The sequence below is a fragment of the Xyrauchen texanus genome, chromosome 25 (genome assembly GCF_025860055.1).
Source record: "Xyrauchen texanus isolate HMW12.3.18 chromosome 25, RBS_HiC_50CHRs, whole genome shotgun sequence".
In the NCBI taxonomy this organism is placed as follows: Eukaryota; Metazoa; Chordata; class Actinopteri; order Cypriniformes; family Catostomidae; genus Xyrauchen; species Xyrauchen texanus.
Genome location: NC_068300.1, coordinates 5082584 through 5106874, shown reverse-complemented (window position 1 = coordinate 5106874; position 24291 = coordinate 5082584). Strand labels below are relative to the sequence as shown.

The following is a 24291-nucleotide window of genomic DNA, read 5'->3' as shown; positions in this document are numbered from 1 at the left end:
GGTGGCTAAATAATCAGCTGCTCAGGTGGGGTTTGGCGGGTCGTTCCACCATCAAGGGACGGTTGAAGTGAAGATCCGGGAAAGTGATTTTGTGCCCGTGTCAGATGGCGCAATGAGGCACCGCTCACTCGCTGATCTTTAGCTTCTGGATGGTACATAGACTTGAAGGAGAAACAAGCACAAAATCTGAATATCATGTTTCATTTCTGATAAATCAGCTTGTTGAATCCATCATCTGATTGTAAATGAGTTCAATGAAGGTGATTATATGTTGAAAAAAGGTTGCTTTTGGGTAATATCCAACGATAATTTGGCTGTCATGAAAATGAAACTAAACAAAAAGCACACAATTATATTGAAACCATTATTTCAACAAAGTTGTTCTTGTGTATAATCCTATAATAATCTTTTTTAAGTCTGATGAATGTCAGTTTATTATAATGATGAAGTTTTTGTGTTCAGATGTTCATCATGAGAGAGCAGGTGGATGTGGTCTGCTGTAAATCAGTAGGAACTGATCTGTCCATGCTGGATATTGATGATTTCATCACAGAAATCTCTCAGCTGAAGAAAGCGGTGACGTCACTGAAGACAAAACGGATGGAGAGAGTCGACAGGTTACAGGTTAAACATTCATTTCATCCTTAAAGTTGAGATTGTAAGCTTTTAAATGATGTGCTATGATGAATGGTACAGATGTGATTTTGTTGTGTTTGTCAGGAGCTGGAAAAGGTTTCCTGTCAATCTTCAGTGTGTGTGATTGATGGGACCTCCACAGAATGTCAGGATTCAGTGTGGAGCGGCAGAGATCAGTCCACACCACAGCGACTGCTGGACAAACTCTCTGAACAGAGATCCAGAGACACACAGGACTCACAGCTCACTTTACTCTGTTCTACTGACGGTAATCAGAGTGATCAAATCCCCACAGAGTCTCTGACTTCTGTCTGTAATGCTGGAGAACAGCAGATGCTGCAGATACCAGCGAAGAATGAAGTGAAGCTGGAGGAGATAAAAGAAGAAAACACAGAAGAGGAACAACAGAGAGAAGAAGAAGATGATGACGATGATGATCAAACTTCCACAGAGTCTCTGACTTCTGTCTGTAACGCTGGAGAACAGCAGATGCTGCAGATACCAGCGAAGAATGAAGTGAAGCTGGAGGAGATAAAAGAAGAAAACACAGAAGAGGAACAACAGAGAGAAGAAGAAGATGATGACGATGATGATCAAACTTCCACAGAGTCTCTGACTTCTGTCTGTAATGCTGAAGAACAGCAGATGCTGCAGACACCAGCGAAGAATGAAGTGAAGCTGGAGGAGATAAAAGAAGAAAACACAGAAGAGGAACAACAGAGAGAAGAAGAAGAAGATGATGACGATGATGATCAAACTTCCACAGAGTCTCTGACTTCTGTCTGTAATGCTGAAGAACTGCAGATACCAGCGAAGAATGAAGTGAAGCTGGAGGAGATAAAAGATGATGACACAGCAGAGGAACAACAGATAGAAGATGATGATCAAACCTCCACAGAGTGTCTGACTTCTGTCTGTAATGCTGAAGAACAGCAGATGCTGCAGACACTAGTGAAGATGAAGATGTGTTCAGTAAAGCTGCTGGACTGCAGGAATCTGATGAAGATGAGAGGAGAAAACACAGCAGAAGAACAACAGAGAGATGATGTTTTTATTTCTTCAGGTATGTTCCTTCATGTAATGTTTTAAATATTTTTGACAATTGACCGTCATGTCAGAATCTGTTTCAAGATGCATAGATTTTTGTTGGAAATCTAAGGTTCAGGAAATGGCATATGAAGTATCCCATGTCTTATGGTTGGAGTTGGCATCAGTTCAATTAAAGTCCATCGTAATAGACTGAAGTTATGTTGGGCTGACACCGGCTGTGTTACGTGCTTAAAGATGTTTAAATGGGATGATAACGCAACATTAACGTGAGATGCAATTTTTGCTGTATGCAGTCGTAGAAACAACCAAGACTAACACAGAAGTAACAGTTAAGTTATTTATTAGTGCGGACAAAAAAGGTTACAGTAAAGAATAAAGAAACCAAACAAGAGTGTCGCCAAATTAATGAAATTATCAAAAGCCAAATCCCCCATAACTATTAACCCAACCCCTAAACTAACTACCAAAAGTAAAACGTCAAATGGCTTACCTATGGCCGTATTTCAATTATCAAGATATCCGTGATCATATTAGCAACATGTAGGTTTTTTTGAAACCAACAGAGACAAATATAAATTAAACTAAACCGAGTGGCTTGTTACAACCCATCGCGTCTTTCCTTGTCTACCAGCGTATAATATCCACATCACCCGGCAAAATAACTACATCAAAACCACATCAAACAAACACAGTAAACAGCTGAACGGCTCGACTAAGGACACAGGCTGTGAGAGAGGTCTGACGCTGATCCCTCACTACCCATTCATGGTGCACAGGGCCTTTTAAACTGCCGGCATGCCAGCGGATTGGTCGCGCCCCATGGTTCGCGCCGGTTATGACGTCGAGCATCCTGACCTCACAGGTATAATTGACAACCAGATGATCCAATGATCGCGACCTAACAAAAGAGTTTGCAAACACAAGAGAAAAAACATACAAAACACACGTGGAACGTAACAGGCTGCTATTAGTTGTCATCACTCAGAGACATGTAGAAGTGGAGTCCAACACCAAGCAGGAATGGAGCTGGATCCAGCCGGTTCTGGTGACATCAGGATAGGAGTCCCGAGGTTGAGACAGGGAAAGAAATAAAATAATGTTAGCATAGATGCCATTCAATTTATTGCAAAGTTATGGATCATGATAAATGTTTCTGGTTTCTGCAGACCTATCTAAAGCAACCTAATTGTGTGTTGAAGGATAAATTAGGTGTATGCCTGGCTAAATAGATGAGTCTTTGGTCTAGAATTAAACTGAGGGAGTCTGCATCTCAAACTGTGTTAGGGAGACTATTCCATAGTTTAGGAGCCAAATATGAGAAGGATCTTCTTCCTTTTGGTAGAAGGTCAGTTAATACTGTGGAGCTAGACCATTCAAAGCTTTGTACGTAGTTAACAGAATTTTTTAATTAATGCGAAATTTTACAGGTAGCCAATGTAACGATGATAAAATGGGGCTAATATGATCCTATTTCTTGGTTCTCGTCAGCACTCTGGCTGCTGCTTTCTGAACCAGTTGAAGTTTATTTATTGAACTTGCTGGACATCCTCCCAGTAATGCATTACAATAATCTAATCTTGAGGTCATGAACGCGTTAATTCGTTTTCGGCATCAGCAACAGAGATCATGTGCCTTAATTTAGCAATATTTCTTAGGTGGAAGAATGCTGTTCTACAAACATTAGTAATTAGATTTTCAAAGGACAGATTGGTATCAAATATAACACAGAAGTTCTTCGCTGTTGAACACGATGTAACAGTACATTCATTGAGTCAAATTATATTTTAGCTTGTTTTTAGAGGTTTTTGTCGGAAATCGAGTAGACGGAAATGTCTTTTATTTCGATGATACACTGCTAATTTGGAGAATTGTGAAATTTCGTCAGGTTTTGAAAAAATATAATATGGGGTATCATCAGCATAACAGTGGAAACTTATTCTACTATTCCTGTTAATATCTCCCAGGGGAAGCAAATACAAGGAGAAAAGCAGAGGCCCTAAAACTGATCCCTGTGGCACTCCGTACTTTACTTTTGTTTGGTTTGACAATTCCTCATTTACGTAGACAAAGTGGTAGCAGTCTGCTAAATAGGACCTAAACCATGCTAATGCAAGTCCACAAATGCCAACATAATTCAAGAGAATGTTGTAATCTATCATGTCGAATGCAGCACTAAGATCTAAAAGCACTAGACGTGAAATGCAGCTGCAATCAGATGATAAGAGCCAAGTCATTTGTAATTTTGCTAATTGTAGTTTCTTACCTGTAATGGGGCCTAAATCCTGACTGAAATTGTTCATATTTACTATTTCTCTGTAGAAATTATCATAGTTGGGATACATAAACGGGAGATTTGAAATATGTCTATAATTAGCCAGTTCTAAAGGATCGTGTTGTGGCTTCTCAATAAGCGGTTTGATAACTGCTATTTTAAAGCTTCTTAGGAAATGTCCTAAGGATACCGAGGGGTTAATAATATTAAGAGGTTCTGAAATTACAGGAAATACCTCTTAAGGTCGTAGTTGGTATTGGATCTAACAAACATGTTGTGGCTTTTGATGTTTCGATAAGTTTTGTTAGCTCTTCCTGAACTATGACAGCGAAAGATTGAAGTTGCACGTGATGAAAATTATGAGGCACTGTTTTCTGAGGTGCTATGACAGATGATTGCATAATTCCAATTTTATTTCGGATTGTTTCAATTTTATCAGTAAAGAAACTCTTGAAGTCATTGCTCTTGTGCTGTGACGTAATAGCTGGTTCTGTTGAGGCTTTACTCCTAACCAATTTAGCCACAGTACTGAATAAACACCTTGGATTGCTGTGGTTATTTTCTAAGAGTTTAGGTCCAAGTTGTACTTGCATTTTATCAATTTGAACTATCGAGGTGTGACCGTAACCATGCACATATCCCATGTATGTATTAGAGCTTAAATATATATTGTAATCTAAAAATGTCATAACTTAATCAGATTTGCAAACGCGGATGCAGACTATAATCTTAGATGCTGCTTTACTCTGCAGGAATGTGAGGAGGTCTTTAAAAAATATCGGCAAAAAAATAATATTCTAAAATATTAAAACAGCGTTTAAAGCAGCGTTTCTCAACGGGGGCGTTTGGACAGTGTTGGGGGCGGTGTGAACGAGGCAGCAGAGAGGGGGGGCGCTCAGGCACAAATGGGGGGCCTTACTCAGAGGTACTCTACAGGCGGCCTGCGCAAAAATCTTTTCAGCTCTTCTCCTTAGCCTATGTCTTCGTCTTGCTCGGATTACTGCTGCCACTTCACCAGGAGGATATGCCAGGAGAGCCGCTTCCTACACATGCTTTTAAGAGGCGGAGTATTTTCAGCGCAAAATAGAGGCGCGCTTTCACCGGCTTTTTCTGTACATAACGTGGAATACATAATTAGGCGCATAATTAGGCGCAGTTTACGCTTCCCCTCCCATCTATTTATGTGACACTCCCACTTTCCCCTTGTCCATCCCATGAATGCATATGCATGACACGAAAAGCGCATTTTGCCATTTTCAATTGCGACAGGCAATCTGCGCTTTCATCTCTGTGCGTCCCGTTCGTACATACCTCGCCATGGTTTTATGCGCACTTTGCGAAACAAATACTGTGTGGGATGGGAATAATAAAGTACGGAAGCTTAAAGAGGCCATGCGTTATTATTATTTTTCTGTCTCGTTTTCTCGTGATCTCGACATAACAAAAAGTTGTTTTCTCGTGATCTCGACATAACAAAAAGTTGTTTTCTCGTGATCATGACTTAATTTTCGAGATCTCGACGTCTCTCTGTCATTGACAACTTCCAGATTAGTGTCAGACACATTAGAAGAAGACTATCACGTCTACAACTTTTTCGTAGAAACATAACGTGACCCTGACCGTTTGGTCAATTTCATTGCCAGCCAACTTGAGGGACTGGGACGTCTGCATGACTGCGGTCAAGCCAGCCGCGATTTAGATCCGAGTGCGCGCATATTACAGTATTAACGGTACTTTGCGGAAAGCACAGAAAGACGTGCTTCTTGACTCCTGTTGAGCGCAGAAGAAAGCGAGTTTTCTGCCAAGGATCTCTCATTGTCCTTCATACCTTGTAATAAACTTTTAATTGTAAATCCTGTAGTTCAATTAAAAGCTGTATAGAAAATTAAAGGCAAAAACAACTTTTTGTTATGTCGAGATCACGAGAAAACAACTTTTTGTTATGTCGAGATCACGAGAAAACGAGACAGAAAAATAATAATAACGCATGGCCTCTTTGAGCTTCCGTAATAAAGTCATAATAATATAAATATTGATTTTATATTAGATGTCTTTTTGCAGTTATTCACCTAGTATTATAATAATAGTAACTTAAGTTCTCTCCCTCGTGTCCCGCAAAATCAGGTTTGCTGATCTGCAACAGAGCAATAGCCAGGTGGTCACCCTACGTTACTCACTGTTATTCATCACAACATTTAAGCCTCTGACAACACATACAATGTTCATTTGAATGTAAAATAAAATTATGTCTGTGCAAATTAATGAATTCATATTTAAATGTTGCTAATAACCCACTCGGCTAGTTACCGGCAAATGATCTCCATAGCAACGCCTAAAAACAAATGCCGCAGCTGTCAGCAGGGTTGCCAGATTGGGCGGTTTTGCAATCTTTTTTGCGGGCAAAAATGGGTTTGGGCGGGTGGATAAAAATTGGGCTGGTTTCGGTTCAGTTCGGCGGGTTTTTGTACCCGAAACATCGGTACTTCAGATCCTTCTTTCGGCAACTCTCTGTTCAGTAGCCTACTCTCACTCACTCACTCACTCACTCACTCACACACACACTACAGGTCTGGCTGACGTGCCCCCTAAACTCACAACAGACACTCCCTCCCTTCAGCTCACGTCACGCACGGATATGCTAACGCCGGTTTCACACTGCACGCGTTAGCAGCGCGTAATGGCTCTGCGCGTAAGCAGCGCAGGAGCAGTGCGTACGGTGAGCGGAAGCAGGACACACGCGTTTTGCTTTCATACTGGCAGCGTTTGACGCGCGCGGCGTGTTTACAGACAAAGTAGGCTACTCTATAATGGGTAAGTTGGCATTGCTTTATTTAGTTTTCAAATACATTTATATTATATTATTATAATAATAATATTAATATAATATTATATAACTTTTGGTTCATCTTTGTTTTTGTTGACCGTGTAGTGCGAGTTGTTGATAGAAGGAAGGCCATTGCGCTGTATTTGCTATTACGAAGACAGACGCAGACTTTGGGTTCACTCCATGAACCGACGAAGGAGAGAATATGGTGCATATTACCATCTTGTCGCCGAACTCCGTCTTGACCGTGACCGACACTACTTCAGGATGAATGCAGAGCAAGTGGATCACATTCTTTCCCTGATTGGAGGCCAACTAACAAGGCAAACAACAAACTACAGGCAGTCCATTGAACCCAAGCAGCGACTTGCATTTACATCTGCTTCTCTTATTTATGTGTGCTTACTGTGTGCAAAATGTAAATAAATGCTTACATTTGTTGTTTCTTGGAGAAAGATTTTTTATTTAGATTGTTGAAATGTCTGATACACATCTAATTTACAAACATTACCCATCATGAACATCTTAAAGATAATTCATAAATGTGTGTAATAACAAACAGCACAGTTTCTCGAAAATTCAACAAAATCATACTGAATGTGTGCTATAATAACATGTCTATTCTATTTCCCTTTCTCTATTGAGTTAAGTTGTTTGTTAGGGAAAGGTTGTCAAAAACATTAAATTACTTACCATCGGCACCAAGAGCTACTGCAACTTCATCCCATGCCTTTTCCTTTGCCTGTGAGTCTTTATAAAGCATATTTCGTGGATCATAAATAACTAAACGTTTCTCAACCTCCACAATGAGACGAGTGTGGTCCATTATTATATTTTCAGGCCGACCATGCCGGCTGTGACACCACGTGCTTTTGTTTATGATTGTCAGCATGATATCAGCATGACATCCTTATGACAATATATATATATATATATATATATATATTAGTTATGTGTATATACATTTATACATTAAATTAATCTAACTGGCAGTATAAAGTAATTAAACTTGTTTTTGTAGTTTGGGCAACAAGTTTGTTTTTGGACATTTGTTTTCTTTTTAAATTGATGAAGGTCATTTGATTGACTGTTTAAAACACAATAGATAGGCCTATCATCAATGCGCTTTTGGTAACTGATGTATATTTTTGCCATGATCAATGCATTGTCACTTTAATTCAGCGTAAGCCGCGCGGCAAAAATAGACAGGACGCCGAAACGATCGCGGCACTGCTGCTCCTGCTACGCGCTGCTGCGCTGCCTCTGCGTGCGGTGTAAATGCTCTAATCTGTTAACATGGGCGCCGAAAAAAATACGCGCTGCTAACGCGTGCAGTGTGAAACCGGCGTAAGGTCGATGTACTTTTGCGTCCATTCCTTTTTCCTTTTTTAACTCCTAATTGAATAATGAAAAACACGCTTTCTTCTTTATTCGTTTTTAGACTGGTGAAACGATATTCACAAACTTATTTTCCTTATATAGGCCTACAATGCTTAGATATTTAACTTCACATATAAAAAAGAAAGCCTAAAACAAAAACATTTCAAAAACTGTAAAATGTTAAGTTATATAAAAATTATTATTTTATGATACACATATTACTGTCTTAAGTGAACTCCTTTATAAACGTCATTAATAATTGTCATTTTTATTATTAGCCTAAAAATCACCCACAGCCTAAATCACCTCTCTGTATTGTTCCAGAGACATGGCTCTTCTCATTCAGCACTGCGGGAAAAATATAATTTCCTGGTTTGGCCTTAGAATACCAGTAAAATCTACATTTTCCATATTAATTTGTGAATATTTTAAATGTTTAATAAAGGGGCAAAAAGTCATAAACAATACGTCAAGATTTATTTTTTATTTATTATATAAAAATAAATATTTATTATATATTTATATTATTTATTATACAATATATATTTTTATTTTTTTAACTGCAGCATTTGCAGTTCAAATTCAAATTTTGGTGTTCAACTTTGCATTTTAAAAATACAACAACTGTTAATTTTTGATTACAGGTTAAAAAAGGAAAAACGAATGGACGCAAAGTACACGGACCAATGGGTAATTTTAAAACTCGTTAATGATTATCATGTGTTTAAATGAGAAACCATAGCGAGAAACAAGCCAATACAAATTTGGGCGGTTTTTTGTGCATTCTCGCGTTTTTTGACGAGGTTTTGGGCTGGAAAACCTTGCTGGCATCTGGCAACCCTGGCTGTCAGAGTGGTAGAAAGAATGTGTCCAATCAAAATGTACAAAAGTTTCGGTTCGGTTCAGGTGGCCGAGCTGTTGTCGTCTTTGTTCGTCATTTGAAATCAAATGACCGTTTGTAGGCTATTCAAATTTGAAGCCTAGTATATATTGCCTAATTGAGTGCGCGAACGACCGCTGCTTTTTCATTGGCCATTTAGGTTAGTTACGTTATTGTTCACGTGATTGGTTCATCTTAAAAAAAATTGTGTGTGAGCCTGAATTTATTTGAATTTCTAAATACATTTGCAATACCTTTCAAACAATCCATGTGTTTTTGCATTTTTTTCCAAACACAATATTACTCAACTTGAGGCTTTTACATGTTTAAATACAATAAGAAACTTCTGTTTCAGTTTTTTTTTTTTTACCAAAAACTCAGGCTTCAGGTATCAGTGTTGCAATTGTTTGGCTGTAATAGTGTTTCTGAAGTGTTTTTTTTTTTTTTTTTTTTTTTAGGGGAGGGGGTTAAGAGGATCATGAAGAGGTCAGGGGGGGCGTTTGTTCAAAAAAGGTTGAGAACCACTGCTTTAAAGTCTTTACCTGACCTGGTTCTTCCTTCCTCTATTTGTGGCTGATCAAATTTTGTATCCAACAAAGGCACTTTATCAATTCATATCAGTTCAGTTATTTCTGGAGGTAAGGTTTTGGACCGTATGAATCTATAATCACGTCCAGTCAAATGACTAAGTCGTCAGTTTCTTTTAAACATTCACGTATTGTAGAGGATGCTTAACTGGGTCAGGTAATTCTTTGCATATTGCTAGTGCCTCTGTCATAGTGGAATGCTTTTATATCTGTCTGGGCACTGGATAAAAGGAAATGCAGCTACGGCGTTTTCCTTTGTCACGGCTGTTTCTATTTTATCATTTGTGCTTGCGATATTACGGGGGGGGTGTATGGTGTTGTTGCACTAAGAGCGCTCGCGGTGAATTCGTATGACTGTGGCGGCAGTGTACTTTTGCTATTAGGGCTGTACACAACGGCTGCCTGTTTGTGGTCTTGCCCTTGGTCCAAGTTTAATTTGATTTATTTTTTGTACATCATGTGACTCTTTCATATATTTGTTATCCCATTGTGCACCCCCCCCCGCTTCTGCCTTTTACCATAGCTTTAGTTCGTTCATGTCCCTATCACTAATTGAACCATCTGTTGGATATGGATCTAACTGCATTTTTCCGTATTAATATACGGTTCAGTATTGTATCCTTGGTTATTACGAAACATCCATTGTTTTGGAGTTTCATCAGGAAGTGGACAGCTTATGTCAGATCCCATATCTTTATATTTTCAAAATGTCACAGTTTTAATTGTTCAAATATCCCAGTTTACTTGATTGGGATCAATTGGGCCAGGTATTTCTGCTTTCCCAGCCTAGTTGGTCTCGCACTGCTCGCCTATGATCTGTTGGCATGAAACTCTGAAGCACTTGAGTTTACACAGAGACTAAAGATACTTTAACATTCATCTACAATTTACGTTATTACAGTTAACATTTTCATCAGTGTTATGCAGTATTAAACATAATTACAATACGAATTGTATGATCGTAATCACAATTTGTGGTCATGTACAGTACTATTATGCCTATGTTATAATAGTGTTAATTCAAAAGTAATTAAACTTGTGTAATTTTATGGCTGAGTCACAATCAATGGTATTTTTTCCCCTCCGAAATTGTAACGTATCAGTAGGAGTTTATTCCTTTCAGACCGTCTATCCTTTTATCATGTTCTTCATTGCGTATTGGCATTGTGTTGAAAACCAGGAGCCCTGTGATCTACAACCATGCCGATAGTAGTTTTTGATTCTATTTATCTAATGGAAATGTTATTACTTGAGTGCCAAGTTGCACTTGCATTTTATCAATTTGAACTATCGAGGTGTGACTGTAACCATGCACATATCCCATGTATGTATCAGAACTTAAATATATATTGTAATCTAAAAATGTCATAACTTAATCAGATTTGCAAATGCGGATGCAGACTATAATCTTATTTCCCTAGGACTTTATCCCGGCCTCTTCCCACCTTAGTGAGGATATGTTAAACTGCAACAGTAAATCTGAGGTATTCTACCTCCTTTCTGTATCTCCCAGAGTTAGAGCTCCCTTTCCAGGGGCACATTGATGCAGAGAAACACTTTTTCTAAAATTTTGAATCATGTATAGTGAACTGCAACACCACAGTATTACCGTGTTAGTAAAATAAGGTATTACCTTCCTGTATTCCTAATAGGGCAAAACGTCGCTTGAAAAAGAGGTACCCTAACACAGTGCAAAAATGGAATCTATGTTTTATTCGATGTCTCTGCAGACAGGAATATTGTCAAATAAATAGATTGACCTTACCTGTCTGGAGAAATCCCGGACGAGCCCCCAAATGTGTAAGAAAAACATGTTTACTTGGTAAGGATTGGTTTTTTTGGTCCCTCTATCAATAGTTTGTCTCAGTCTGAGTGTATCAGTTCCTTCTCTTGTCGTTTATTGTTCAAGCACATCTTTGTATTTCATTCAATAAGGCAGTATAAACCAATAGAATTTAGCAGAATAGTTTCTTCACCGTATATGGGTTGACCTAGTTTAACATAGTGGACTACACAATAGCAGAATAGTTTCTTCCACGAAAGAGAAACAAAGAAAGAAACATCTTGTTCAGCAGTTAGTCTTATGCAAAAGTACAATGTCTCATATAATCTAATATCTCACAGGTTAATTGATATACCATGTAATTTATCCAATTAAATTGTGTAATTTTATAGATATTTGACAGCCCTAGTAAATATATACATATATATATATTACACAGCAAAGAACATCTTGACCTTTGTTGTATTCTGCCATAAATTGCATTAAGGTTCAATGTGAATTCTTTTTTACATTTGTCCCTCTTCAACTGATTTTTGTCAATTTACTTTTGTTCATTGTAGAGCTGATGGAAGTGAAAGAGGAAAGTCAAGAACCGATTGAAGTGGAGGAGAAATCTCGTGATTTCAAAATTGGAGAAAAATCTTTGAGTGACTCAAAGCCTAAAATAAAAGCAGCCAATAAATCTTTAACCTGCTTTCAGTGTGGAAAGAGTTTAACATGTAATAAAGATCTTAATATACACATGAGAATTCATACTGGAGAAAAACCTTACAAGTGCTCACACTGTGGAAAGAGATTCACTCATTTGAGTTCCCTGAAAACACATGAGAGAATTCATACTGGAGAAAAACCTTACAAGTGCTCACACTGTGAAAAGAGTTTCACTTATTTGATTTCCCTGAAAGCACATGAGAGAAATCATACTGGAGAAAAACCTTACAAGTGCTCACACTGTGGAAAGAGTTTCACTCAGTCACAATCCCTGAAATCACATGAGAGAATTCATACTGGAGAAAAACCTTACAAGTGCTCACACTGTGAAAAGAGTTTCACTCAGTCACAATCCCTGAAATCACATGAGAGAATTCATACTGGAGAAAAACCTTACAAGTGCTCACACTGTGAAAAGAGTTTCAATGAGTCAAGCAACCTGAAATCACATGAGAGAATTCATACTGGAGAAAAACCTTACAAGTGCTCACACTGTGAAAAGAGTTTCACTTTGTTAAATCACCTGAAATCACATGAGAGAATTCATACTGGAGAAAAACCTTACAAGTGCTCACACTGTGAAAAGAGTTTCACTATGTTAAATCACCTGAAATCACATGAGAGAATTCATACTGGAGAAAAACCTTACAAGTGCTCACACTGTGAAAAGAGTTTCACTCAGTCACAACACCTGAAAATACACGAGAGAAATCATACTGGAGAAAAACCTTACAAGTGCTCACACTGTGAAAAGAGTTTCAATAAGTCATTTAACCTGAAAACACATGAGAGAAATCATACTGGAGAAAAACCTTACAAGTGCTCACACTGTGGAAAGAGTTTCACTCAGTTAAAATACCTAAAAAGTCATAAGAGAATTCATGCAGGATAGTCTTGTCAAATGATTGTGATGATGACTCTCCACCAGAAGATGGCAGCACTTGCAATCATTAGACTACATGCCCGTATTGGTGGTGTGATGTTGTACAACTTGCATCTTGAGAACATTTTATGTATGTACTGTATTGTTGTTCTTGTGTTCCAGATGATCAGGTGCTGATGTGAGCAGAACCCAACTAAATGTGAATCTTTGCAAAAGCAATGTGCTGAAGTTGTTGTTTGTTTCCATTTGTGGCAAAAAGTTGATTACAACAAAAAACAACACGCAACCCCCCTACAATGTTAAAAGTCCACCCACTCCTCAGTCTTATATTTCTATAAATCAAAATGTGTGTCAAAATGTACTCTTTTCATTTCTGCTCTAAAGTGACATCACTTTAGGGCAGGCCCCGCCCACGACTGGTGACGGACTCCACCCTATTGTCATAGATCCACCCGTGAGTGATCTACACACAGTCTGCCATTTTTTTCCACGCTGGAGCAGATACAGTGAGAAGAATAATGTCTCAGCTTCATAAGCATCATAAGTGTTCTGTTGTTGCTGTAAAGGTGAACATAAGAGTCTTCATGTACTCCCGGCATCAGAGCCACTGAAGAAGCGGTGGACAAGTTTTGTTTTTGAAGGAAATGTGCCATAAAACATACAAAAATGTGTGTATGTATGTGCAAATCATTTTACACCGGACTGCTTTGTGAATGAGTGTCAATATAAAGCAGGATTTTCAAAAAATGTGATTCTCAAGCATGATCAGAAACAACTGTTCGTGTTCCAGCTTTATATCCTGAAGATGTATCGCACGTTATATTTTGTGAATGTTTGCAAATTGCCTTTCTGAATGTGCTTGTCAGATGATTCCACGGCTAATGCAGCAAAAGTTAGCGTTGTCTCTGATTGTATTCACCAGAGCTATGACGGGGGCGGAGAGTAGCAGCTCATTTGCATTTAAAGAGACACACATGAAAACAGCGTGTTTTTGATTCCATCCAAAAAGAGGCATTTACAACATGGTATAATAAATGATCCGTGGGGTATTTTGAGCTGAAACTTCAGACACATTCTGGGGACACCTGAGACTTGTATGACACCCTGTAAAAAGGGGCATAATAGGTCTCCTTTAAATCATTGTTTTACAGTCTGTGGCAGGGTAGGCGACCTTTATCCCTCTTGGAGGCTTGATTAGTCTGATAAGGGACCGGGTGTGTATGATCACGACCCGGCTCCGCCCTCCGCCCTGCCACATTCCTCCCTCGTTCTCTCAGGCAGGGGAGCCCCCGGCATGACGTACACCCCCCCCCCCTCCCCCCTTTCCCCGGGGAGGGGCGTGCACTGGGATTCTGTTTGAAATGACCTGACTCTTGTGTGACATTTGTTCCTCTTGTAAACAAAGTTCATGCTTTATTTTAAGTACATTTTTGTTTTATTTTTTACACAAATCTATCGATTTACTTCAGAAGAATTGATTGATGACTCTACTGGAGTCGTTTGGATTACTTTTATCCTGCCTAAATATGACTTGGACCGTCAAACAGCTGGCACCCATTCACTTGCATTGAATGGACATACAGAGCTGAAATGTGCTTATAAAAATCTTCATTTCGGTTCTTCTGAAGAAGGAAAGATGTACACATCTAGAATGGCTTAAAGGTGAGTCAATCATGAGAGTTTTTTAACTATTCCTTTAACTTGTGTTGAACCTGTAATTGTATTATTTTAAATCCAGGATGCAGACTAATAAAATACAAAACTAATAAACAGTGCTTTGTAAAAAGGTTTCCAAATAGTTTTTGACAGATTCAAAATGTAAAATATATTAAAGTATGATTCCCCCGCTCCACCTGATACACAGTATTGTATATCATGACAAAAAAAATAAATAAAGTCCAATACCTTTACATTTTAAAACTTAAACCAAAATCTAAAATTTGTGTTCTATTTTTGAAGTATTCATACCTTTCAGAATTACTAGATTAAGCTTGCTTGGGTGCAAGATATTCTTTTAGAAAAACATCTAATTTGTTGTTCTAGTGTTGGAAATTATTTGATCAGCTGCTTTCAATTCATGAGCAGATCAAACTATATGGAAGGATTTTCCTTTGAACAAACAAAAATTATGTTAGATTAAATCAATGTGGGATATAATGGTGGAGAAGCACAAATCTGGGAATGATAAAAGTCAATTTCAAAGGCTATGAACATGTCTCGGAGCTCAGTGCATTCTAGTATATCATACAGAAGTGGAAGAAATGTGGAACTACAGACCTTATGATTACGCCACAGAAGTCAAGTGACTGCAACTGAAAAAATAATGTCCATGTTTCCACACTCTCAAAACTAAAAGGGGCTGTATGGGAGAGTGGCTAGGAGGCTGGACAAAACCCATGTTTGCCCATAATGACTTTGTAATAATTAACTTGGAAGATACAAGATGTAGCAGAAGGTCGTGTGGTCTGATGAGAATAAAGTGGAATTGTCTGGCTGAAACACTAAACCATATGTGTGGCGCAAAGCCGACTTAACACATCAGCCACACAACACCATCCCCACAGTGGAACACGCTGGTGGCAGCATCATGTTTAAGGTGGAGCTTTTCATCAGCATGAACTGGCAGGCTTGTGAAGATTGACTGGTTGATGAATGCTGCCAAATACACTGATATTTTTGGATAAGAACCTACTTTCCTCTGCCAGAAAGTGTAAAACTGGGAAGAGGTTTGTGTTTCAGCTGGACAATGACCCAGAGCACAAAGACAGCAACACTGGAGTGGTTTAAAAAGAAGAAAATTGATATCCTTGAGTGGTCCAGTCAAGGTCCTGACCTCTAATTGGTGTAGAGACCTTAAAATTGCTTTCTATCACCGATCCCCAACTAGAGATTAAGTAGAGATTGAGTGATTTTGAGGAATGGGCTGATATTGCTCCATCACGATGTGCAAAATTGAGAGAGAATCGTCCAAAAAGACTGGTGGCTGTAATAGGTGCAAAAGGAGGCTTAACCAAGTATTTAATAATGAGGATGAATGATGGTTATGGGCATTTTTTAAATTGTCATGATATACAGTACTGTGTACCAGCTAGGGATGCACCGATCCGATACCTGGATCGGATTGAAGACGTGCGATAGCTCTGTGAATCACAAAAGGCTGTGTTTAATAAGTTCATATATAAAATGCATGTGCAGCTGTAGTGCGTCAGTGAATGCCGCTGCTCTGTTGACACACACACCCACTTTAATTTTAAAGTTAATAGGTGTCACGGAGAGACTCACGGAGGCAGAGATATGAACTCAGTAGCAGGGTTTATTGAACAGATGATTGAAACAGTGATGTAAACATTGTGAGTAAATCCAGTTGAGCAGAGTGGCAAAAAGCAGGCGAGTAATATCCAGACAGGGTATAGACACGATAAACAGATAACTCACAGCAGTAACCCTATTTTAACCATGATATCCGAGTGAAACCACAGTAATACAGGGAAACTATAAAACTATGTGTAAAAAAATATAATTTTGTCATTATTATGATTTTACTGCAATTACCACAGTTTAACTGTGATTACTGTTGTAGATTAACCATCGTATTTCTAGTAAAACTTTAGTAACCACAAGACTATCCATGATAGTTAATTAATCTATAGTAGAATCATGGTAACATATTATACTGTATCCAAACCATAGTTTCCACCAAAACTATGATTCCTACAGCCTACAAAATTACTTTAATAAAACCATGTTTTTACTACAGTATGATTTATTGTCTACAGCGTGTTTTACTATAGATTAACCATGGTAAATCATGTGGTTACTATTGTTTTACTATAAATACCATAGTTAAACTACCACAGTAAAACCTTAATAACCACAAAATTGTGATTTTTATTACCACAGTTTTCATTTTCCTGTATTATTACAGACCCTATGGTGTCATTTCAAATATCATGGTTAAAATCATGGTCAATTAATTGCGGGCGGAACGTAAAACAATTTCAGAAAAGAAGTTTAGAGAAGAAGAAAAGAGTTTCTTTCTTCATCAAAACAGAATTTAAGATTTTTAGGATTTCATTTCAGGCTTCCTCGTTTAAAGCTAGGGTATGCAGTCTTTTCCAGAAACATTTTTGTTATACTGGTTTAAAGTCTCTTCACATCCTGATAACAATCAATAATTTAAGTGGTCTAAATGTAAAATATATATGCATAGACAAAAAAAAAATTAACGACCAATCAAGGATGTCCTTCCTGTCTGTCAATCTATATTTGCATACCGCCGCGCAACTTGTTCGCGTAGATATTTACACGTCATCAGAGCGAGCGCGAAAATGGAAGGCGAACCGCAGCTAGCTAATGTTCCTCCTGAACTACCAGTAAAACGAAACAAAAGAAAGACTGTGTTAGAAACTTCTACAACGAAAAAACGTCTGGATCAAAAGCGCGCTAAAAGCAGAATTAACATTGACGTTGCTTTTCCACGCTGGAGGAAACTGCGGGACTCAAAGTGTCTGAAAAATGACGCCATGCTTGCTGTTTTTCTTTTGGACAGGTAAATACATAGTTTGATTTGTTTATATGTATATGTTGGTGTTAATGTAATTTAGTATTTAGCTCATGTAGCTAACAGCAGCTGCGGTGTAAAATGAAACTGTTATTTTGTTTTCAAAGTTACGAAAACTCTGCAACATCCACACCTTTTGTGCATGGATTCATAAGGCCACCAACTGTTTCGACTCTTTCATCAGTTTCTCCCAAAACAGTGAGTACAATGTCATAATTTTACTTGAATAAAAAAATATAATCAAACATTCTTCTGGGTATTGTGTATGGCATCCTTATGAAGAAAGATAATTTGACAATGTTGTCATTGTAGTTTTGCTGAAATACCATCACAAACTATAGAGATTGCTAAGACATGTGACCAACTGGGAGGCAACTTCATCAGAACGCAAAGAATTATGGGTATGTTTGGCCCGTTTACTTGGGCTGGCATCGCATAGCAGGCTGTTCTGGCATGAAAATAATAAAAAATTAGCGTGAAAAACAGAATATAATCCTACAAAATGCAGCGGGCTAAAGAAAACATTGTCGGACCATACCGCCTAAAACTAAATCCTAATGCAAAGACGAGATATGACGAGAAAATAAAGGGAATCAAAGGACTGGATCCTTACGAGCATAGTGACTGGTCAGGGGACGTCAACCTGTTGCCCAACTTCCAGCACCCATATATATATATATATATATATATATACAGTGAGGAAAATAAGTATTTGAACACCCTGCTATTTTGCAAGTTCTCCCACTTAGAAATCATGGAGGGGTCTGAAATTGTCATCGTAGGTGCATGTCCACTGTGAGAGACATAATCTAAAAAAAAATCCAGAAATCACAATGTATGATTTTTTTTAACTATTTATTTGTATGATACAGCTGCAAATAAGTATTTGAACACCTGAGAAAATCAATGTTAATATTTGGTACAGTAGCCTTTGTTTGCAATTACAGAGGTCAAACGTTTCCTGTAGTTTTTCACCAGGTTTGCACACACTGCAGGAGGGATTTTGGCCCACTCCTCCACACAGATCTTCTCTAGATCAGTCAGGTTTCTGGGCTGTCGCTGAGAAACACGGAGTTTGAGCTCCCTCCAAAGATTCTCTATTGGGTTTAGGACTGGAGACTGGCTAGGCCACGCCAGAACCTTGATATGCTTCTTACAGAGCCACTCCTTGGTTATCCTGTCTGTGTGCTTCGGGTCATTGTCATGTTGGAAGACCCAGCCTCGACCCATCTTCAATGCTCTAACTGAGGGAAGGAGGTTGTTCCCCAAAATCTCGCAATACATGGCCCCGGTCATCCTCTCCTTAATACAGTGCAGTCGCCCTGTCCCATGTGCAGAAAAACACCCCCAAAGCATGATGCTACCACCCCCATGCTTCACAGTAGGGATGGTGTTCTTGGGATGGTACTCATCATTCTTCTTCCTCCAAACATGGTTTGTGGAATTATGACCAAAAAGTTCTATTTTTGTCTCATCTGACCACATGACTTTCTCCCATGACTCCTCTGGATCATCCAAATGGTCATTGGCAAACTTAAGACGGGCCTTGACATGCGCTGGTTTAAGCAGGGGAACCTTCCGTGCCATGCATGATTTCAAACCATGACGTCTTAGTGTATTACCAACAGTAACCTTGGAAACGGTGGTCCCAGCTCTTTTCAGGTCATTGACCAGCGCCTCCCGTGTAGTTCTGGGCTGATTTCTCACCTTTCTTAGGATCATTGAGACCCCACGAGGTGAGATCTTGCATGGAGCCCCAGTCCGAGGGAGATTGACAGTCATGTTTAGCTTCCATTTTCTAATTATTGCTCCAACAGTGGACCTTTTTTCACCAAGGTGCTTGGCAATTTCCCCGTAGCACTTTCCAGCCTTGTGGAGGTGTACAATTTTGTCTCTAGTGTCTTTGGACAGCTCTTTGGTCTTGGCCATGTTAGTAGTTGGATTCTTACTGATTGTATGGGGTGGACAGGTGTCTTTATGCAACTAACGACCTCAAACACGTGCATCTAATTTAGGATAATAAATGGAGTGGAGGTGGACATTTTAAAGGCAGACTAACAGGTCTTTGAGGGTCAGAATTCTAGCTGATAGACAGATGTTCAAATACTTATTTGCAGCTGTATCATACAAATAAATAGTTAAAAAATCATATATTGTGATTTCTGGATTTTTTTTTTTAGATTAGGTCTCTCACAGTGGACATGCACCTACGATGACAATGTCAGACCCCTCCATGATTTCCAAGTGGGAGAACTTGCAAAATTGCAGGGTGTTCAAATACTTATTTTCCTCACTATATATATATATATATATAACTACATGATATTAAGTGTTAGTGCATATATGCACATGTCTGTGACTTATCACCCACAACCTACCTCATACATTTCCAGTTATCTTTTCTATGGACTCTTTATAATGTAAATGTATTCATCTAAATGTATTTACATGTTAAATATGTAAAGAAACTGAAATTAAGTTGGTTGTTACTACTATTTAAGTTATGTAATTTTGTTTGCAACCAAATAACACTGATTTTGCACAATTCTTCCTTAATACAGATAAAGGAGGCAGAATTTCATTCAGTCTTTGTGTATTTTATTTACAGAGATGGCTAAAAATCATTACATGTGAGAAGTGACATTACAAAATCTTTAAAAAAAAAAAAATATTTACATATTAGATGTGAGCATGGTGTATAATTCTAACATGACGGCTTCACAACAATACTTGGACACATATTGGTCAAAGCACAGCACACAACCACAATTGTATCCAGCAAAGTCTTATCCTCCCCCTCACAAGGCACCACAAATCCCAGGTGTATTGTGTCGTTTAATATGTTAAACTTAGAGCGCATACACCCTATCACTCGCTCCACGTGGACTAACTTCCTGGTCTGTTCCACATCTTTTGCATTGAGTTGGCTGTGGCCCCTGGTGAAGGCAGGTATTTTCAGTGTTGCACCCACAAGGGCAACACTTTCTTTAATATCAGTGCCCGGGGATGGGGGTGGATTCACGGGACCTTCCATCTCAGTTGCAGGTGTAGTGTTTTCTGACAGTAACAATAAAAATAAATTGTGTCATATCACAACTTTATTCCAAAGTAATCCAGATTAGATATACACAGGGGGCAACATATATTGTATTCTTTTAGTATTTACCTGGGTATAAAGGTGCTGCATTATCCAACTCAGCCTCAGGACCAGTGTAGTCAGTGCCTGGCGATGCTGTTGTTGTGACCTCGTCGCTCTTCTCCTAAACCGCTTGAACCGGTCTGTGTTTGTAGCTTCGACCTCAGTATGGCCGAGGTACAGAAAAGGGGCCCAGTCAGGATCACACTCCAACATAGATAGGCAGGTTTGCCTGCAAACAGTCACCAAATAAATTGATATGTAGCCTAGATGTACAACATTTAAAACTGATTAACGTTACGCTTCAGTACATTGGTAACTTTAATCTCATTTTCTAGCCATTTCATGCTAGTTAACATTGGCCTAACGTCAAATCTAATGGTCTGGTTAAATCAAACAAAACATGCTGATTATTTGCCCACAACATAACATTTACAGAGAGTAATTGTAACTTACCTTTGTGAAAATGCTTTGAACACACCATCATGTGTGGTGGAGTGTTATCGAAGGTAATCTTGGGCCTCCTTACTGCTGCTATCCATGCCATTTGTCGCCTTTTTGTCACCTCTGAAACATGGCTTGTACTATTATTTTTCCACGCTGGAAAACGATAAAAGGATTTTACGTTCTTAAGCTTTATGCCACTTCTATCGTGAGAACGAATATTGCAGTTTATAACACAGCAGGTAGACGGCACCTTGAACACTGCGTTCTTCCCTCCATGCAATCAAGTCTGGCGCCTTCTGTTTGTGCCGCAGATTCCCAAAATGCTTTGCGTTCACCACTGGTAAAACGTCACGATGACGTCACATTAGCAGTCTCTATAATGTGTGTTCAACAAGCTGTAAGAAGCCGATTGTTTTTTTTTTTGGTTTTTTTACATGAGCCATGACAATTTAAAATCATGTTTTACTGTCATTGTAAATGTTCACTTTCACCTGCCTAAAGAGGAAAATCTGAGAAGAATGAATGTATTTTTTCCCCCAATGGTTTTGTCAGAGAGGACACATTTTTTAAAAACATAATAACCGTGAACATTTGTTGTTTAAAAAGTATATAAGTATTGTTTTGTTTCTAAAAATTATCTATTGTTTGGGTTCAGAAGAACTTTATTTGTCGACTGGAGTCGTGTGGATTATTTTGATGCACCTTAAATATACATTTTGGACTGTCAAATGGAGTACTTTCACTTGCATTGTTTAAAGAAGAAGGCCTGAAATGAAATCCTAAAATCTTATATTCTGTTTTGATGAAGAAAGAAACTCTGATACTGCTTTGATTGCCGGGGGATGAGTAAATTATCACCAAATTTTAATTTTTTGGTGAACTATTCCCATTCAGTGGCTGTCATGTTAAGGTGAGAATATGTTGTATATTATGTTTTTTAGGCTAATTTCAGGGTTTTTCTGTGTCAAAAAAGTAGGATTTGGCTCGGGTCCTCATATTCTCAGAAACAGCCCTGTATATATAAATAATAATCAAAAGAAGAAAGTTTTTGCATTAGTAGGATTGGGTTAAGTGCTCGTGAAAGAAATGCATCTTTAGATGTTTCTTGAAGGTGGCTAAAGAATCCGCTGCTCAGGTGGGGTTTGGCGGGTCATTCCACCATCAAGGGACAATTGAAGTGAAGGTCTGGGAAAGTGATTTTGTGCCCGTGTCAGATGGCGCAATGAGGCGCTGATCTTTAGCTTCTGGATGGCACATAGACTTGAAGGAGAAACAAGCAAAAAATCTGAATATCATGTTTAATTTCTGATAAATCAGCTTGTTGAATCCATCATCTGATTGTAAATGAGTTCAATGAAGGTGATTATATGTTGAAAAAAGGTTACTTTTGGGTAATATCCAACGATAATTTGGCTGTCATGAAACTAAACAAAGCACACAATTATTTTGATACCATCCCAGAAACCATTATTTCAACAAAGTTGTTCTTGTGTATAATCATTTAAGAATCTTTAAGTCTGATGAATGTCAGTTTATTATAATGATGATGTTTTTGTGTTCAGATGTTCATCATGAGAGAGCAGGTGGATGTGATCTGCTGTAAATCAGTAGGATCTGATCTGTCCATGCTAGATATTGATGATTTCATCACAGAAATCTCTCAGCTGAAGAAAGAGGTGATGTCACTGAAGACAAAACTGATGGAGAGAGATGACAGGTTACAGGTTAAACATTAATTTCATCCTTAAAGTTGAGATTGTAAGCTTTTAAATGATGTGATATGATGAACGGTACAGATGTGATTGTGTTTGTCAGGAGCTGGAAAAGGTTTCCTGTCAATCTTCAGTGTGTGTGACTGATGGGACCTCCACAGAATGTCAGGTTTCAGTGTGGAGCGGCAGAGATCAGTCCACACCACAGCGACTGCTGGACAAACTCTCTGAACAGAGATCCCGAGACACACAGGACTCACAGCTCACTTTACTCTGTTCTACTGACGGTAATCAGGGTGATCAAAGCTCCATAGAGTCTCTGACTTCTGTCTGTAACGCTGGAGGACAGCAGATGCTGCAGATACCAGTGAAGAATGAAGTGAAGCTGGAGGAGATAAAAGAAGAAAACACAGCAGAGGAACAACAGATATAAGATGATGATCAAACCTCCACAGAGTGTCTGACTTCTGTCTGTAACGCTGGAGAACAGCAGATACTGCAGACACTAGTGAAGAGTGTAGTATGTATGGAGTGGTGGTGGCGTAGTGGCTAAAGCACAGGGCTGTTAATTAGAAGGTCACAGGTTCTAACCCCATGGCCACCACCATTGTGTCCTTGAGCAAGGCACTTAACTCCAGGTTGTTCCAGGGGGATTGTCCCTGTAATAATTGCACTGTAAGTCGCTTTGGATAAAAGCATCTGCCAAATGCATAAATGTAAATGTGTGTGTGATTGATGGGACCTCCACAGAATGTCAGGATTCAGTGTGGAGCGGCAGAGATCAGTCCACACCACAGCGACTGCTGGACAAACTCTCTGAACGGAGATCCAGAGACACACAGGACTCACAGCTCACTTTACTCTGTTCTACTGACGGTAATCAGGGTGATCAAATCTCCACAGAGTCTCTGACTTCTGTCTGTAACGTTGGAGAACAGCAGACACTAGTGAAGATGAAGACGTGTTCAGTGAAGCTGCTTGACTGCAGGAATCTGATGAAGATGAGAGGAGACCCCACAGCAGAGGAACAACAGATAGAAGATGATGATCAAACCTCCACAGAGTCTCTGACTTCTGTCTGTAATGCTGGAGAACAGCAGATGCTGCAGATACCAGCAAAGAATGAAGTGAAGCTGGAGGAGATAAAAGAAGAAAACACAGCAGAAGAACAACAGAGAGATGATGTTTTTATTTCTTCAGGTATGTTCCTTCATGTAATATTTTTAAATATTAAATATTTTTGACAATTGACCGTCATGTCAGAATCTCTTTCAAGAAAGACGGCTACATCACTCAAAAGTCGCATTAAAACGTTCTCAAATGTTTTTTTTATTTTTTGCAATTTCAAAGAAATGTCAACCATAAAATAGAAAAATAAAGTTATACCGGTGATACGTAGATTTTTGTTGGAAATCTAAGGTTCAGGAAA

The 24291-nt window shown here is 38.7% G+C and overlaps 1 protein-coding gene across 1 annotated transcript in view; it reads left to right on the top strand.

Annotated features, from left to right (window-relative positions):
• LOC127618946 (uncharacterized) overlaps positions 1-24291 on the top strand; it is a 647429-nt gene that overhangs the window by 194476 nt on the left and 428662 nt on the right. Inside the window, 2 exon segments of the mRNA XM_052091648.1 lie at positions 11973-12972; positions 15459-15466. Of these exon segments, the coding sequence (XP_051947608.1) occupies positions 11973-12972; positions 15459-15466 (1008 nt within the window).